The sequence below is a fragment of the Macaca thibetana genome, chromosome 7, assembly GCF_024542745.1.
Source record: "Macaca thibetana thibetana isolate TM-01 chromosome 7, ASM2454274v1, whole genome shotgun sequence".
Classification (NCBI taxonomy): Eukaryota; Metazoa; Chordata; class Mammalia; order Primates; family Cercopithecidae; genus Macaca; species Macaca thibetana.
Genome location: NC_065584.1, coordinates 50,485,562 through 50,505,610, shown reverse-complemented (window position 1 = coordinate 50,505,610; position 20,049 = coordinate 50,485,562). Strand labels below are relative to the sequence as shown.

Here is a 20,049-nt window from a genome sequence, read left to right as displayed (position 1 = left end):
TTACATGTAAAAGTACAGTGAAATATTATGAACAACTTTATGGTTTTGAGAACTGTTACAAATTCCTAGGAAAAGAAATTGTGAGGCAATGAACTAGTCCAGAAATGGCGACAGTGGCAGACTGGCCTCAAGTATGTCTAATGCCATTCATCGCATGTGACCCAAAACAGAGTACTGAGAGATCTACTGTCTGTTCACCCTCTTTTGTTTTGTCCTTGTAGACTTTCCCTCTAATTTTCTATTTCCCGTTGCTGAAGATAGGGTCAAAACAGTGTTGTTGTTGAGATGGACTTCCTCATTACAGTAACTTTGGAAAAACCTTCTCCCAAAATGAAGACACTGAAGAAGAGTAATAGGGTGGGGAAAAGTCAAGAGAAAAAAACCCCCACAAAACTCCATATGAAGCTTCTGAGATAATCTCTAAGAGTAACACCGACATTTATAAAAGCACAAAAAAAGTTCCTACATAAGACTTAGAGCTGAAACTATCGTTTAAGATTACATCACTTCCTTTTGCAGTTTCTAAAGTTTTGACTGCAGATAAATGTACACTAATGCTTAGAGAAAAGATAAAGCATAACATCCAATTCCTCAAGTTAATGTATTAAGAATGTTGTACAATACAGTCTTGTGCAATAACTAGTCTATACAGCTAAGCATTTAGTGCTAAAAGGTAAACTGGTGACAAACTTATTCAAAAATACCTGAATACTTCCTCATTTTCTATCAAAAAAATAAAAAAATCTGTTATCTATTATTTTCTAATCATTAAAAATTTACCTTGTATAGAGATCATAGAGATTTTTGAGATACTGCTCTGCATCAGACTTCCTACATTCTTCTAATTGCTCTTTCACAAAACTCTAAAAGAAAAAGGTTAATATTCTGTTAATTAGGCAAACATTAAATTCTGTAACTTCTCAAGATATTCTTTTAAAATTCACTCCACAGTTTTGAACCTTTCTGACTTACAATCCAATCAAAAAGGTAATGTACAGAAAACAGACCAATCATAAAATATTTTAAAACAGGTTTTTAAATTTTACAGCTTCTCGTATTTACCTGTAGAGGATCTATATCAGTCTCAGGAATAAGTATTAAGAATTTAGAAATACCTTTCCTTTTAAATTGGCCTATTCTGCTCTGTGAGGTAGATCAAAAAACAAAACTGAGAGTACAAATAATAGAGTCAATTCCTTAAAGCAGCATTTCCCAAACTGAGCTCCAGGTAATACTAGTGTTCTTTCAGACATCTATAGGCATTACTATAAAACAGGGTTTCTTAGTAAATGTGTGAAATGCTATACATTACATCCCCACTTCTTGAGAATGACAACACTATCAAAATTCCCGAATTGTGTTAAAATTTAAAAAAAGCAAGCATTTATTGAATGTTGTTTAATCCAGTAGTAAACATAGTTCAGGAAATGTTATCTGAAAGTACAGTGATACGTGGGTAAATTGAATTTCTGTGTTTTCCCTTTTCATGTTAGTACCATATTATTAAAAATTCTACAGACTGGGCCAGGCACGGTGGCTCACGCCTGTAATCCCAGCACTTTGGGAGGCCAAGGCAGGTGGATCACAAGGTCAGAAGATCGAGACCATCCTGGCTAACATGGTGAAACCCTGTCTCTACTAAAAATATAAAAAACTAGCTGGGCGCGGTGGCGGGCACCTGTAGTCCCGGCTACTCGGGAGGCTGAGGCAGGAGAATGGCGTAAACCCGGGAGGCGGAGCTTGCAGTGAGCTGAGATCTGGCCACTGCACTCCAGCCTGGGCAACAGAGAGAGACTCCGTCTCAAAAAAAAGAAGAAAAAAAAAAAATTCTACAGACTACTCTTGGAATTCTTGTTCAGTTTCACAAATGACATCTATTGGTGAAGGCAGGGACCAAAAAAAAGAAAAGTCTTCAAGGCTATCTTACCACAATATATTATATTACTACTACGAATACTACACAAATTTCATGCGTGTTCTCTGATAATACTTACTGATTAGCACTTTCTTCTTGGTGGATAACAAAACATTTTTTAAAAAGCATGAGGATTCCTTTCTCCTTAACTAGATTACTATTTCTAAGGTCATTACCTAAGTAAACTAAATTTTAAAAATACTTTTAAAATACAGGAAAAAAATTACATATTGCCTTAAGAACTATTTACTTTGTTACTATCTAAAATTACCTGTAGTTTGATTTCAAATACATTTTGAATAAGTTTAGCCAGGACTGTTTCTGGATTACTGAAGATATCTCCAACTTGTTTGTTCACTCGTTGACAGAGTATTGCAGCATCTTCAAATATATCATTTCTCAAATAAGCACCCTAAACAGCAGAGGCATTTTACACAGTGAACATATAATTTCTAAATGATTTTAAAACACCAAATTAGCAAAAAATAATATCCAATAAAGTGTACTGTTACGTTACCTCCTGGCACTGCTTTATATAAACATCAACACAATGGGAGTAACCCTACAAGGAAGAAACACGTTGTTATTATTCTGGTTCAATTATAATAATTAGTATTTCAATAAAAGAAGTGTTATATGTCATAAAGCTATGTCTATTTACCAGTAAATGGCTGATAGCAACACCTGTTGGACTTAAATAAAATTAACTGTAGAAAACCAATAACTTGATAAAGTTATCGTCTCCCTAGTCACTTTCTATGATAAAATTTATCAGTTGGTACATATCCTTGTTGAACTTTAGACTGAAACAAGAAAGATGAAGTATGTAACTGAGTTCTTTAGAGTGATTTTTGTCCTATGATCATTCTTTAGCCATCTCCTCCAACTCCAAAACATACCCACTCACACCCACCCACCCACATGCATACACACAAACACACACACACACACACACACACAGTCAAGGTCTTGGGAAAAGGTTTTACATATATATATGTATGTGTCTTATATACATATAAAAATATTTATATATATTAAAACGTGTGTATATACATATATATGTGTATATACATGTGTGTCTATATATACATATATATGTATTTCTTTTTTTTTTTTGAGACAGGATTTCACTACCGTCACCAGGTTGGAGTGCAATCGTGTGATCTTGGCTCACTACAACCTCTGTCTCCCAGGTTCAAGCGACCCTCCTGCCGCAGCCTCCCGAGTAACTGGGACCACAGGCGCACGCCTCCCCGCCAGCTAATTTTTGTATTTTCTGTAGAGACAGAGTTTCACCATGTTGCCTAGGCTGATCTCGAACTCCTGAGCTAACTGATCCACCCGCCTCAGCCTCCCAAAGTACTGGGATTACAGGCGTGAGCCACTGCGCCTGGCCTTTCTCTAGCATTTAGTTTTCCTTGCAAGAATCTGGACAGTTGTATTCAGCTGGCAGTTTGGAAATTTACTTTTTAAACTGAATCTATTTTAATAAAATGTGTTTAAAACAAACTAATTTGTCATTAAGCTCACTATAATGAGATTTTTGCCTATTAATAAATCATACATAAAAACCAGTAAGGAAAGCAATATGAAGTGCACTACTGTCTCAAGAGCCATTCTCAATACTCATTCAGATTTTACCAAAATGAAAAGTCCAACAAATAGGCTTCCCTTTCCCTAATCTGATACAAATCAAAGAAACAGACTGAAGGAAGAACCATTTCTTTAAGCACTTTCTTTGCAGAAATACACTCCTACACAGGGATTCTCTCCCCAGTTCAAATTCTAGGAAAACAATTCTGTAATACAAGGTCCTGAGGTCCCCTGGATTTAACTCTCTTACTAGTCATATTCCATCTACTCTCTGGTTCCTATATTCTACCAGATATTTACAGTCAAGTTTTCTTTCTTTTCACCTGTATCATAATATGTGAAAGTAAAAAGGCAGACAGTATGATTTTATCAAACTACAAAAATTCACCAATATGTAATTGATCAATTAATTTTAATTCAATATTAATATTGAATATAAAACCTTAAATATTAAATATATAACATTTAATACCATTTACAGAGTATAAACTGTGCAAATTACTCAAAACAATGAAAATTATCACTGTGATATAGTTACATAATGATGGGGGAAGTCAGAAACTATAATATATAGAACTTACACAATTTCCATAGCCTTGAACACTAGTCTTCATTTTTAATTCTTAGTATTTACCTTAAAATGAAGTAAAACTGCTGCTACTTCTCTCATTCTGGAGATTTCACCTCTTCTTTGAGCACTGGTAAACTCCTGAATCAGCTGGCATTCTAAATCATGGTATTTACCTAAAAATAAAGTCATTCAGCTACACTGAAGCATACAAGGCATCCACGTCATTTAACAGTATCTACATTATTTACAAATATAATGACTATGAACATAAATTTATTTTGAAGGAATTACAAAAACTAATGAGATTATAGGCAGTGAACCTAGCCCCTATAATACACTGTGGCATATAAATCTATATTTTCAAGACAAAAAACTTCCAAACTGGCAAAACTACTGAGTGTTTCCAGAGTCTGATTGTCATATGCCATTGTTACTTAAACCAGTAGCTAACTGGAAAAAATCCTCCAGATGCTATTTCTGATAGCAACGCACATGAAAAATCCTACATATGGAAAGGGTGAAGAGGACTACAGAACTCTTTACTAGAGTTCTGATGCCTCTACCTTGAACTATAGTGGACTGATGACTGAACACCAAATTTCATCCTGATAATATGCAGTATTTATATTTTTTTCACTTTTTTTTTTTTTTGAGACAGTTTCTATCTGTCACCCAGTCAAAGTGCAGTGGCGCAATCTCGGCTCACTGCAACCTCCACCTGCTGGGTTCAACTGATTCTCCTGCCTCAGACTCCCAAGTAGCTAGGATCACAGGCACCCGCTACCATGCCTGGCTAATTTTTCTATTTTTAGTAGAGATGGGGTTTCACCATGTTGGCCAGGCTGGTCTTGAACTCCTGACCTCAGGTGATCCACCCGCCTCGGCCTCCCAAAGTGCTGGGATTACAGGTGTGAGCCACCATGTCCGGCCCTATTCACTATATTCTTGAGGCTAGTATGGTTCTCAATGAACACCTGAACTTCACACTAATCTATTGTGATCAAAAATATTCCCAGGAAGTCTAACTAGCTGTGTCACCCTTATTCTAAGACTTTTTGGGAATACAGATGAATCTTTGAATCCTCTTTGCAGTGGCCTACTCTAAATAGTGACCCCGGCTACCACAGAGCCTGCAAATTTAGTGGTCTTTTCAAAAACCTAGAATGATCTAACCTAAAATAAAATCCAAGACTGGCAAGAACCAAACTAATCATGTAAGGAGTTAAACAGATACTGAAATGCTTACATAATCTTTAAAAAAAAAAAAAAAAAGAGAATCTTATTCAGAGAGAGATGTATGGAAAGCACACAATTTCCAAAATGCACTGTTAAATTAAAAATGCAAGGCATAAAGCTATTTATGTAGTATGGTAGCAATTATTTAAAAATAAATGAGGAGAGAAGTACATATAAATATCTATACACACACATATACATGTACACACACACATATATGGAATTTATGTCTTATGCTTGTATATCCATAGATTATTCTGCAAGAATATCCAAAAAATTGGTAATGGTTGTTTTCAGGGAAGAGAAATCAAACTCAGGGATCTTCTATGCAGTGGCCTACTGGGGTAGGAAGATGACATTGTTCCTGCTTTTTCTCCTTTTGCTATTTGTTTTATTTTTACACACGTAGTTTTTTTACTTATTAAAAAAAGGTAAAATAAATACATCACTTACTTGCAATTTTGGATTTAACTTCTGAAAATCTGAAAGACAAAAACCAACGACAAGGTTTGTTAGTTGTGACAAACATCCTATAGCAATGTAAGATGCTAACCAAAGGGGAAAATGGATGCAGGGTATATGAGAACCATCTGACTATCTTTGCAACTTTTCTGTAAATCCAAAACCATTATAAAGTTAAAAGGTTATTGTAAAAAGAAAAAAGACCAAATCAGACGAGAGAATACCGATAGGAAGCATGCCAGGTGATAGAACTTAATGTAGGTAATTCAGATGGGGTAGCTGGTTCTCATTTAGGAAATTTACATTGAAAATCAATTCTCTTTTTAAAGAATCAACTGCTCTGCATAAGACACTAACAACCCAGCCAGTCCCAAAACTGACTTACTATTCTTACTTATATTTGCTGGCATTTTAAACACACTTTATTATTTGTCTCCCTCCCCACTCCCATGGTTGGTATTTTTAAAAATAAAGTTCAATCATTATTATTCAAAAGAAAAAGATGATCAAATAATATACTATATGATAATGATGTATTAATGACAAAAGATAAAAAGACCCAGCAATGTGCCTAGCAGAGTAGCCATTCGATCTTTACAAATTAAAAAACTAAAATACCACACAGTAGAATTTTTTCAAGGTTCAAATATCTAATTGAAATGCATAGCATGAAAAAGAAATGTTTTAAGATTGTGTGCAATTGTTTGCAGAGAGAGGAAAGTGGCTGGCAAAAGAGATGCCAAAGACAAATGAAGAAGGAAATAAAAATCTAGACTGTTATACAAAAATGATGTATCAAAGTCACAGTAGATCAGATCACATATAAGGCCATATTAATCTGTGTGAAAAAAAACTGAATCTAATTAGGATATATATTCAACTCCAAGGCTTGGTGAAGAGGCTAAAGCAAAACCATAAGAGAAGTATGTTCCTGAGTGGTGGTGAATATGAGTGTGTGTGTGTGTGGGTGTGGGTGTGTATAAATATATATTTATATATGAAAGTGTGTTCTGCAGTAGAAAAATAGAATGAAGACAGGGGAGGGGAATGCAGTCAATAATTATTATGAGCCTATTTTGAGCTAGATATTTTACCCATTTAAGTAAATAGTTCAATTCTGAAATGAGATAAAGTTAAAGAGAAGTTTTGGTGGGTGGCTTTAAAAATTATTACAATAAGTTAAATCATAATGCTGGGCAACTGCCAGATTATTATTAAGAATGACAGATCATCATTATTGCTAATTCTTCATGATAATCAGAGTTGAGAATAAAACAGACACATTTTTTAGGGGGAATTCATTACATGTTTGGGAGATAATGGTTAAGCTTTAAGTATAGCAATATGTCCATACTTCATCTGTTCCTGAAGATCTTCAAGTATCAACAAAATAACATGTCTATTAATATGTATCATTTGTAATATAGTAAATCATATTTCTTTCAAATATTCACATGGAGGAAGTACTAATTTACCAAGAGTTTATTAAAGAGTCTGACATTCCATCACTAGAAGAAATCATGAAAAAATTTCCTTCTCAGTGGACAGTTTATTTTAGGATGAAATCTAACTTAGTAATGGCTCTGGGGCCTTGTATTTAAAAAAAAAAGGGGTTCTTAATGTGAAGTCCCTAGGAAGAGTTCTGTGGATAGGCTAGAGTCTAAAACACCATGAAATTGTATACAATAATCTGTGTGTATCTTAATTTCCTGAAGAAAGGTGATAGCATTCATCAGCTTTTCAAAGGTGTCCAAGGCCTCCAAAAGCGTAAGAACCTTCATCAAGAAATAGGAAGTGTTCTCTCTATCGTCTACCTGCTTCCCAAAGTCCAAAATGTGAAAATCCAAATTTTACCTCAGTTGATTTCAAAATTCTCCATCAAATTTTTTTCAGAAGACAGGGATTGAAATTATTTCAAGACCTATCATTAAATTTAGATATTAAGAAGAGACTGTATTTTTTCAATAAATTATTTTACACTGCATCTTGTACAAAGTGAATAAACTAGCAAGTAAATGAACCAGCAAGTGCTCAATAAATTCCTGTTTAATTAACTGGCAAAGAAAATCATACAGGAAAAGACACAATTTTATTTTATAAATTATACCATACATTCAAATTAGCTCTTGAGAAATGAACTTGCCTATCAAAAGGTAACTCTTGGGCAATTAGGTGCAACTTCTGAATGATGTCTGCTGCTTCCTTTATCTATTAAAAAATAAATAAAAGCAATAATTTAAAAAACTTTTAGGCATATCAAAAAATAATTACGTATTTGAAAGTAGTAATATCTCCCTGCAAATGCCCACAGTCCCTTCCCTAAAAAAATTTCCTTTAAAAATTCACAACAAATAAAACTTTATGAGCAACAAGAATACATTTGGGGTGTTATCAATAATTAGTCAATAAAATATAAACATTTATCTTTCTGGTACTGAAATTCTGTGATTTTTTTTGATGCCATAATCCCTTCCCAATGAAACCCATAGTTCAAGTTTATTCTAAAGAAATTCAAATCATTGCTTGCTGAAAGCCAAGTGTAAATCTCAGAATTCTAAGTTTATGAACCCGAAAAGGATAAACAAGATTTATAAAAATAATTTAGAGTATACTGCCACATATATCCTACTTTAAGCTAAATGCCTGTCATTTACTGACCATATGAATTTATAACACTTGTTCTAAAAGAAAAGATAAAGTTTAATGTAAAGCCCCATGATGAAATATAATATAGAAATGTGTATATTTCTTTTCTTTCTCTTTTTTTTTTTTTGAGACGGAGTTTCACTCTTGTTGCCCAGGCTGGAGTGCAATGGCGTGATCTCTGCTCACTACAACCTCTGCCTCCCAGGTTCAAGTGATTCTCCTGTCTCAGCCTCCCAAGTAGCTGGGATTACAGGCGCATGCCACATGCCCGGCTAATTTTTGTATTTTCAGTAGAGATGGGGTTTCATCATATTGGTCAGGCTGGTCTTGAACTCCTGACCTCAGGTGATCCACCCGCCTCCGCCTCCCAAAGTGCTGGGATTACAGGCGTGAGCCACCGAGTCCAGTCAGAAATGTGTATATTTATTCAAGTTGTGGAAGTAAGGAACTTAGGCAAGAGTTCTAAAATTCTTTAATGCAGATATCTGTGCTTATTTACACAACAGTGTAGGGGAGTTATATAATGTTCATTTATTCTTTAAATTTCAAATTAGTTCTCAGTTTTACTTTGGCACAATTTTAATAATTCACTTTATGAAGATTCATTTTCTTTTACATTTGAAAAGACAGTGAGACTCATAAATATGAAGGAAGAGCTAAGAACATCAATATATATTTTTTTTCTTTTCTCTTTTTTTTGAGACAGAGGCTTGCTCGGTCGCCCAGACTGGAGTGCAGTGGCATGATCTTGGCTCATTACAATTTCTGCCTCCCGGGTTAATGCAACGCTCGTGCCTCAGCCTCCCAAGTAGCTGGGATTATAGGCATGTGTCACCACACCCGGCTAATTTTGGTATTTTTTTAGCAGAGATGGGGTTTCGTCATATTAGCCAGGCTGCTCTTGAACACCTGGCCTCAAGTGATCTGCCCACCTTGGCTTCCCAAAGTGTTGGGATTACAGGCTTGAGACACCATGCCCTGCCCAATATAGATTTTTCTAAGTAGGCATATCAACTCTGACAAACAACTGTGAATAACAACAGCAGACCCTCTTCTCCCTTCTTGCTCCAAATTATAGTGAATATAGCATTTCTGCTTCAGTCATCTCTTTTCTCCTAGTCAGCAGGTCACTGTCATTTTCAACTACCAAACACTCACTCTGTTCTGCTGTATATGGGCACAAATATTACTGCAGTATCTGTCCTCACCATGCCATTTAGTTGTATTAGTAAAGTCCATCATTTTCTCCTCACCAATACCCCCTTCAGAAATAATATACTAGGCATATAGCCTGCTCTATGCTTCCATAAGGAGTTTGCTCATGTTCTTTTAAGAAGTTGTCATCATCATTGTGCTGTCTGCAAACTTTGTTTAATGTACTAAGTAGAATAGAGGTAAATGCACTTGTTTATATTGAATTTCCATAGCAAATTATTTTATAGAAATTGTGTAAAGCACAGGTATCTCTTAAGGTTACAATATATGACATTTAGTCAGTTAAAACATACTACAACAATAGGTAACAAAAGCTGTCAAAACTATATTCTAATAGTTACTGATATTTGGGCGAGGTGAGAGACTACCCTTGCTAATAGTGTTAAAGATAATCACAGTCATCAAGTATTATCCACATGAGGTACAGTAAGCTGTCACTCTAGGTAAAAAAGAAAAACAAAAAACAAAAAACAACATATATGCAAGGACAGAGGTAAACAAATAATAGGGTTTTTTTCCCCCAGAATATGAGAAGATTCCTTTTTTTTTTTTTTTTTTCTTGAGACAGGGTCTGTCTGTCACCCAGGCTGGAGTGCAGTGTGGCAGTCACAGCTCACTGCAGCCTCAACCTCCCAGGCTCAAGCAATCCTCCTGCCTCAGCCTCCTGAGTGCTAGATCTATGGATGTGTGGCACAACGGCCAGCTAATATATATACACACATACATATATATACACATCTATACACATATGTATATGTATTTTTTTTTTTTTTTGTAGAGACGGGGTTTCACCATGTTGCCCAGGCTGCTTTCAAACTTCAAAGCCCAAGCAATCATCCTGCCTCAGCCTCCTAAAGTGCTGGGATTGCAGGCCTAAGCCACCACACCCAGCCAAGATTCTAAAAGAGAACAATTAAAAAAAACAAAAATGACTAGGGGGCGAGAAGAAAAAGAATATGATGTGTTGATATCTTAACCCATTCTAATTCCTCCTACAATCACACATTGGTCTAGCTCTGTGGGTGCTTTCTCCTTTTCTTTCCATTGGGAAGGTGACTGGTACAGAGTCCAGAAATTGAGATAGCTAGGAGTTTATCTAATAATTGGCAATCTAATACTACATAAGTTCTTAAGGATGGCTAACTGGTAGAACCAGGCCAAAAATTAATTTAACTGCAAATACACGGAACCAACCTAAGTGCCCATCAACCAACGAGCAGATAAAGATAAATATGGTACATTTACACCATGGAAAACTACTCAGCCACAAAAAGGAACAAAATTATGTCTTTTGTAGCAACTTGGAGAGAGCTGGAGGCCATTACTCTAAATGATGTTACTCAGGAATGGAAAACCAAATACCATGTTCTCACTTACAAGTGGGAGCTAAGCTATGAGGACAAAAAAACATACAGAGTGATATAACGGACTTTGGGAACTCTAAAGGCAGAAGTTGAGAGGGGAATAAGGGATACAAGACTACATATTGGGTACAGTGTACAATGTTTGGGTGACAGGTACACTAAAATCTCAGAATTTAACACTAAACAACTCATCCTTATAACCAAAAAACCACCTGTACTCAAAATACTAAATTTTTCAAAAACGCCTTTTCTTTAGAGGAATTATCTGTACACACATAACTATTTTCCAAAGAACTCTAAAAATTATAAATTCTATAACCCTATAGAGTTATATTAAAAAAGTGCTGCTTAATTCAAAGTGAGTGTCAATAATACTTAGCTTTTACATTCCAATATCTGAAATATTCTATGGAGTAAGTCTGGAATAATTCAGGAAGACTGTATTCAATATGAGTGGACAATGTTGCTATGTACACCTAAGATCCATAAGAATGTCCATTTTCTCACACATTTTGTTTTTTTTTCCCCTGAGGGAAAGAAAGTGAGCGAAATTACCTTCTTTCAAGATTGCAGAGCAACCAATACCATGTACCCTTAGACCAGGAGTAAGTGACGAGTGCTATGAAAAGGATTAACATAAACAATTAATTCAGAATTTTTTCAATTCTCCTTGGTCCAAACTGCTTTAATTATTTATAAGAGATCTTTATTCAAGTAATAAAAACCAGAAGTTCTGAATTCCTTCTTCCTTTACAGAAAAGCATCTCAGCTTATCAATGATTTAGGTCAGACCACCCCACCACCACCCAATAGACTGTCCCTATTTAAAGACTACAGAAATTCTGTTAATATTGAAAGAAATGTATGGTAAAGAGATACTTATGAACACAGTTACCACAGCATTTTTAAGCCACAAAAAAATTCATTTAAAAAAATGCCAGGAAACCCAATTAAAAATCTCAATATTAACACTTCATCAGCAATCTACAAGTGACTGTATTAGTTTACGTTTCAGAACAATAAAAGCTTTTAATAAGTCAGCTTCTCAGTGATTTGAAGTCTAACTCTGGAAAGCAATTAGTGCAGTTCATAATTAGGGCACTGTTATTAATGCTGTGATTTGGTTTTATCCTCTGACAGTACTTACCTTTTCAGAATTTGTAAAAACATCAGATTTCAATTCTCCATCTAGAAACTCATTAAAGTATTTCATCAATTTCTGAGCCTCCACTGCCCGTTGTCTGGGTGTGTTTACCCCCTCTAACTGGTCTCCAAGGTGACAGACTTTAGTTGCTACATAGCTAATGTGCTCATCTAGTTCTTGGAAATGTTGGAAGGCAACCTAGGAAAAATGTGCATAAGCATAAAATACAATCAGTGTGCTCAGTTTATAATCTAAACTACTAATCTTATTGCTACTAACTAAAGATAACGGAAGATATATATGAGATGATCTACAAAATTCATGCTCATTAGTGTGACATGATCTGAAAATCTGTTAACCAAATTGCAAACTTTTATACCATTAACTATTAAAATAATATTTATCATGAGTACATTAATCAACAAAAAAGCAAACAAAAAAAGCTATTTACTCCTCATCCTGTTTTAACAAAACACTCAACACCATTTAGTCCCAAATAATGATTCTGAAAACAATTAGCTAACTAAACTGAAAAGAGTAAAAAATATGTCAGTAGGAGGCCGAGGCAGGCAGATCACTTGAGGTCAGGAGTTAGAGACCAGCCTGGCCAACATGGTAAAACCCACTCTCTACTAAAAATACAAACATTAGCGGGGTGTGGTGGTGGGCCCTGTAACCCCAGCTAGCTGGGAGGCTGAGGCAGGAGAATCGCTTGAACTCAGGAGGCAGAGGTTGCAGTGAGCTGAGATCACACCACTGCAGTCCAGCCTAGGTAACAGAACAAAACTCTGCCTCAAAAAAAAAAAAAAAAAAAAAAAGTCAGTAGTAAAATATACCTATTTATTTTAAATATTTTAAAATGTGATGTTTATATATAAAGTAAAATAGTTCTTTCCCAATTTTGAAAACAGAAAGGTAGCAATTATTCTACTAAGGCAAAGGTATATTACTTTCTAGAATATTCTTTCCCTTCTACCCGGGTACACTGATTGTCCTGTGGCATATCGAAATTGAATGCAATGAATGCCTTGTAATTGCCAACAGCAGAATTGCTGATAATCTAGTATGGGACTTTTTTCCAACCTTAAACTGAGGTGGGGAAGAGCTGTAAACATTTATTGAGGACTTTCTCTGTGCTACACTAGACACTGTACTAAGCATATTACATGTATTTACTTATATAATACTCTCAACAACACACTTTACAGATTTAAAAAAAACTGAGTCGTGAAAAGTTTAAATTGCTTGAGATTACACAGTTCATAAGTGGCAGAGCTGAAACTAAAACTCAGGCAGACTGGTTCCAGAGTTTATTAGCTTAACTATTAAATTATTATTACTAGCAAGGAAAAACTGCATTAGAAGTGTTTGGAAACTGTGACCTTAACTACTTAAAAATGCATTCCTTACCTTAAATTACTGCCTTATTTCTCATAGCCGCATATGTTTAAGTAAAGCAATCTTAAAAATTGAAACTTTAGCAGAAATCAGTTTGCTAATCCCTAACACTAAAGAATTAACGATCCCTGGGAGGCAGAAAAGCTAAACAATATCCCAAACTACACTAAGGGCAATCAAGGCCAGTAGCAGTAGCTCACACCTGTAATCCTGGCACTTTGGGAGGCCGAGGCAGGTGGATCACCTGAGGTCAGGAGTTCAAGACAAGCCTGGCCAACATAGCAAAATCTCTACTAAAAATACAAAAAGAAATTAGCTGGGTGTGGTAGCATGTGCATGTAATCCTACTTACTCAGGAGGCTGAGACAGGAGAATCACTTGAACTTGGAAGGCGGAGGTTGCAGTGAGCCAAGAACACACCACTGCACTCCAGCCTGGGCGACAGAGTGAAACTCTGTCTTAAAAAAAAAAGAAAGGGCAATCAAATTCCAGATAAGGCCCAGCCTGTGAATGGGATTCAGAGGTTCCAGATTAAGTCTAGGACCTAAGAGTGACTAAGAAGTTTGGTCTGCTTAGCCTCAGGACCAATCTAGTGATCTGGTTTTACTCCAAAACGGATCAAGGCAGTTTTTCCTATAGTTACACTAGAATTCTCACTGGAGCATATACCTCATGACTTTTGTGAAAGTTCCCAGACCAGGTTTTCTCTAGGGAAAACCTAATCCAGACAATAGTTGGTTTCATATTACTTTGTCTTATGATTAAAGAGAATGCAAATGACTACCTAAATATCCAAGCTAATAAAGAGTCCCTAAAACTAGGGGTCTATTGAAGTGTCATTCTTGAAAGTTTGCATTATTAGAGGAGAATCAAGGACCACACTCAACTGGATACCACTCTATCCTGAGAAGAGTACCATGATCCTAAACCAACACTATGGAAAGCCAATGCCAAGAGTACTTGATAATAATTCATTAACATTTTACCCCATGGGACTGAGGCAGTAGAGAGAAATCTTGACAGTTACTACCATGTGACTAGACTTTTTTAAGAGCTTAAAACTGGAAGGAAATAAAGATATTATAGCCTATATAAAATACCCATTTCTTAACAAAATGTTTACCTGATTGCTTTTCTGGAGCTCTTGTACCTTCTTGGCAAATTCTTTCGCTTCTTTCTGACATTGTTGCTCTAGTTTCTCTACTTTCCTTTGAATCCTTTCATCCATTATCTGGAGTTCCTGAATATGATTTACAAATTCTTCTAATAATCTAATAGAGGAAAGTTTGAATATGTATCAATCTACCTATTTTTAATCCTTAGGAACTGACCAGTTAACTTATAATCATAAAGTCTTAATAAGAAGTGTTCCTTGAGCTTCAAATGATCATGTTAATTTTTTCTTTAGCATCTTGTTAGAAATTTCTTCATCAAAAGATCAAGTCTTTCTGTAATTTCATAACTTCCTCATAGTTGTGTCCAGGCCACATGGCTTTAAAGCAAACATGACGTTTGAAAATACGGCCAGGCTTTAACTATTGACTTTTTTTTTTTTTTTTTTAATTTATTTATTATTATTATACTTTAAGTTGTAGGGTACATGTGCATAACGTGCAGGTTTGTTACATATGTATACTTGTGTCATGTTGGTGTGCTGCACCCATCAACTCGTCATTTACATCAGGTATAACTCCCAGTGCAATCCCTCCCCCCGCCCCCCTCCCCATGATAGGCCCCGGTGTGTGATGTTCCCCTTTCTGAGTCCAAGTGATCTCATTGTTCAGTTCCCACCTATGAGTGAGAACATGCGGTGTTTGGTTTTCTGTTCTTGTGATAGTTTGCTAAGAATGATGGTTTCCAGCTGCATCCATGTCTCTACAAAGGACACAAACTCATCCTTTTTTATGGCTGCATAGTATTCCATGGTGTATATGTGCCACATTTTCTTAATCCAATCTGTCACTGATGGACATTTGGGTTGATTCCAAGTCTTTGCTATTTGGTGGAATATCTCAGAGGTGAATGAAAACCTCACCCAGAATCCCCATTAAACCCCTACAATAGAAATACATTTTATAGCCTATTTAAAATAGTCAAGAAGGTAAATGTACTGTATAAAAATAATAATATACATTCTAGAGTTCAGTGACTCTGTTCCCCTAATTTACAACTATATTTAAAACAATGTATTTAATGTTTTTATTTTAGAAGTATAACCATTTCTAGTTTATGACTCATTAGAAGAAATGTCAAATTCTTATACTCAATAAAATTACTTCCTGCATACCAGTAAAACTGCTTCGTTAAAAGAATGTCAAAGAAAAAACAAAATCTCAAACTTTTAATGCTCTGCTGATTTATGTCTTTTATTGGCCAATTGTTAACTAAAATCCTTGTAGAGGAATGTTGAAAGCAATCTCAACAGTTATCTCTATTCTAACACTAATGTGTACCAGATTAGATCTGTGGGGAAAAAATTTTTTTTTATTTCACCTTTTAGGATCAAAAGCTTCAGGTCCACCTCTAGAGCCTCCTCCTGGGGTTCTCCACACAAGACGTTCAATATATTCATCTGCCACAAAAGGCTCCTAGTTTACAAAATAAATACGCTTTAACAAAGTTTCACACACAAGTACTTAATATTATTTATAAAATTAAAACAGCTACTAGGTAAAAACTTAAAATGAAATTACTGTTTAAATACATCTATATTAAAATATACAGTTTTTTCAATTAAAAAGTCTTCAATAAACAAAACAAACTACTTAACGAAAATTAGGATATTAAAATACTAGAACAGTATTAATGACCAACTGGAACAACTCAACAGAAAAATGAGCAAAGTAAACAAACAAGTAATTTATAGAAGAAATAAAATGGTCAAAAAATTATTTTTAATGTACAGCCTTACTAGTAATCAAATTATCCTTTTTTTTTTTTGAGCCGGAGTCTCGCTCTGTTGCCCAGGCTGGAGTGCAGTGGCACGATCTCGGCTCACTGCAAGCAGCTCTGCCTCCCGAGTTCACGCCATTCTCCTGCCTCAGCCTCCTGAGTAGGTAGGACTACAGGCGCTCGCCACCACGTCCGGCTAATTTTTGTGTATTTTTTAGTAGAGAGAGGGTTTCACCATGTTAGCCAGGATGGTCTCGATCTCCTGACCTCATGATCTGCCCGCCTCAGCATCCCAAATAGCTGGGATTACAGGCATGAGCCACCGCACCCGGCCTATCCTTTTTTTAAAAATCTCACAAACTGACAAAGTTGTTTTTTTTTTTAAATTATAACAAGCAAGGCAGGAAAGGATAAACTGAAATTTATACTCTCATTATTGTTAGAAATGTCAACAGTTAACTATCTTTTTGGAGGCCAACTGGTATTAGGTAACATCAATAGTGTTACAAATGCTCGTATACCCTAACAGTAATTTTATTTTTAAAATCTAAGGGAAAAGCATATATGAATGCAAAAATTTCTGCAGAATGTTCATTGAGCATTATGTATATTACTAAGAAATTGTTTACATAAATAATATTCACAAAGCCATAACTGACAAATTACGGTAAACTTACAGGATGAAAAACAATGTTCCTATTAAAATCATGATCATGTAAAGAGTTTAGAAACGAGAAAAAGTCTAACACATGATAGCCGATGAGAAAAAGATACGAAATCTTATAATTTTCTTTAAAAAACCATTTTTTAAAAAAGGATATTAGAAAAGGCTCAATCAAGAAAACTTCAAATGTTCACCATCAGCAGATAATACATTTTTTAGACTAATACACACTAATTTACATACTTTTCATACTACCCTCTTTCATGTAAATGGATACCACATATTGCCTCCTACCTAGCATGTAACTTAGTGATCAGCAGCAATTGCTGGTGATTACAATCTGAACTTTCATATCTGCAAAGTTTTTTCTTAAACTTTTAAAGATATAAAGTGCTGACATGTTTAAGAATTAAGTTCCAAGGATGAATTAATATCCTTACAAAGAAAAAAATATGGCACCCTGAAATAAAATGAACGCATTTAGCAACACATAATCATTTAGATAATCAGCCTCTAGTCTGCCTCACTTCTGTTGAAACAAGAGTTGATGCGAATCTAAAGATTTTTAACATCATCTAAAATTGAGAAATATGAACTCAAGATGAACTTATATTTAGAACTACTTAGAACTTTAGAAACTAAGCTACTTAAAAATTTTAGAAAACTTGGCCATCACATGAAATACTCCTATACAATGAGATGGCGATGACAGCTAAAGTTTTTTAAGTACTTACTATGTGCCAGGCATTGCCTAGTATTTTACATACTTTATCATATTCAATATGTACTATGGTAAGTAGTAAGTCTACAAGGTAGGTTCTATTAATACCAATTCAATTTACAGTTGTGAAATTACTTAAGGAAGTAGTCAACCCTTTCAAAAATCTACAATATTTCCAGTAAAAAACTTCATATAGTAATCATGTACCTTTTCCCTATCATTGCTTGGCATACACATTTGTATAAATACTTAATAATCTTAGTTCTTGTGTGTTGTTAATTTGTTGAGTAATCATAGTTTTCAATTAAACACGTTATACTGTTCATCAATTTTAATATATTAGTTTTATTAAATGACATATACTAAAAACTTATAAATAGCAGGTATTTACTGACATAAAAAGTTAAGCTTTTTTTATACAAAATATTTTCAATCATCTGAAAATACAGTATTCCTTCATTCAGCAAATATTAATTGAGCACCTACTACATGCTAGAGACTATGCTAAATATCCAGGAAATAGTAAAAAAGGAGCAAAAAAATCTCTGCTCCTCTGGATCTAGTGGAGGAGAGTGACAGACAAATGAGCACAAAAAATGACAGCGGAATAAGAACCATGAAGAAAATGAAAGAGGATACAGAATGATGGGTAAGAGTGAGATGATGATGATGAATTTTTTTTTTTTTTTTTTTTTTTGAGACCGAGTTTCACTCTTATTGCCCAGGCTGGAGTGCAGTGGCATGATCTCGGCTCACCGCACCCTCCACCTCCTGGGTTCAAGCGATTATCCTGCCTTAGCCCTCCTGAGTAGCTGGGATTACAGGCATGCACCACCATGCCTTGCTAATTTTGTATTTTTAATAGAGGTGGTATTTCTCCATGTTGGTCAGGCTGGTCTCAAACTCCCGACCTCAGCTGATCCGCCTGTCTCAGCCTCCCAAAGTGCTGGGATTACAGGCATGAGCCACCGGGCCTGGCCAGAGTGAGATTATCTTTGAAAGAAGTCACCAGGCAAGGCCTTTCTAAGAAAATAAATTTTGAGTAAAGACCTGTATGCGGCCAACTAATAAGCTATCTGAGGGAGGAAGACTCTAAGCACAGGGAACACTCTTGGTATACAATCAATGAAAAGAGGCCAGTGTGACTAAAAGAGAGTGAATGCAGGGGAGAATAATTGTGGATGAGGTCAAGAGAGGTAATGAGAATCCAGAGTTTATACCAAAGTCTTATATGATGTACTATGATATATTTCCTGTTATTGATTGAAGAAAAGGCCAGGTTCTCAAGAAGATAGGTATTACCTTCTTCTTGGGAATGCCAATACACAATAATAATTCTCCTATTCCTTCTTCCAAAAGAAGCTACAACCATTTACTTTAGTACGCTAAGGAAAGAAAAATATGCAAATATTTTGAAGTCTGTTGGACATAGGGTCCTAGTTGGCATTGGCACTTGGCTGGCCTAAGGCATCATGGACCGTGTCAGAGTGAGAACCTATGGGGGCCAGGTAATAGATTCCTGGCCAAGATCTGGCAGAGTCAAACCAATATGTCCATGAGCATACCTAGTGGTGATTTCTGCAGTCTACAAATGTTTAACAGGTATAGACACACTTAAGTGGCTGATATGACTCCAATACTGGGTCCTTGGTCTACAAAATAAGAACTATTACAATGAGGAAGCCCAAGTAAAAATCCCTAAAATTGCCCCTGTCCAGTCAAGGTAGTTAATCATGTAGGATGGCAAAAAGTAATGCCACTCTTAAGAATATAAAGTAGAGATCGACAATTTTTTCTTAGAAGACCAGATAGCTAGTATTTTAGGCTTGCAGACCACACAGTCTCTGTTAAAACCATTCAACTCTGCCACTGTGGTGCAGATGCAAACATACACAACACATGAATGAGCATGGTTATGTATCAATAAAACAGACAGGATTCTGGGAAGATGGTGGAGTAAATCTGTCTCCCCATCTAGGTAACAACTGCACTGGCAGAATCTAACTATTTTGGAACTCTGTAGGCTAGTGAAGGCTTGTATCTTCCCAGGTGAAGACTTAGACAAGAAAATGTGGTAATTTTGGTCAATTTCAGCTCTTAGCACAATAGCAGCTACCCAGGTCCCACCCTAGCCCTGTGGGAGAGTGCTGTACACAAATTTTCTGGAACAACATGCACACAGGTTGTAGAGGCCAGCATGACCAAAAAGGACCCTGTCCTCTAAATAT

The 20,049-nt window shown here is 35.6% G+C and overlaps 2 protein-coding genes across 2 annotated transcripts in view; one reads left to right on the top strand and one right to left on the bottom strand.

Annotated features, from left to right (window-relative positions):
* Positions 1-20,049, top strand: part of NAA30 (N-alpha-acetyltransferase 30, NatC catalytic subunit) — an 834,104-nt gene that overhangs the window by 658,927 nt on the left and 155,128 nt on the right. The gene's annotated exons all lie outside the window — the stretch shown is intronic.
* The window catches only part of EXOC5 (exocyst complex component 5), a 65,568-nt gene that overhangs the window by 27,969 nt on the left and 17,550 nt on the right, over positions 1-20,049 (bottom strand). Inside the window, exons 2-10 of the mRNA XM_050799723.1 lie at positions 16,038-16,132; positions 14,668-14,815; positions 12,150-12,344; positions 7,921-7,985; positions 5,769-5,797; positions 4,143-4,252; positions 2,433-2,477; positions 2,187-2,327; positions 781-863 (exon numbers count right to left, since the gene is read on the bottom strand). Coding sequence (XP_050655680.1) covers positions 781-863; positions 2,187-2,327; positions 2,433-2,477; positions 4,143-4,252; positions 5,769-5,797; positions 7,921-7,985; positions 12,150-12,344; positions 14,668-14,815; positions 16,038-16,132 — 911 coding nt within the window. The remainder of the gene's footprint in view (positions 1-780; positions 864-2,186; positions 2,328-2,432; positions 2,478-4,142; positions 4,253-5,768; positions 5,798-7,920; positions 7,986-12,149; positions 12,345-14,667; positions 14,816-16,037; positions 16,133-20,049) is intronic.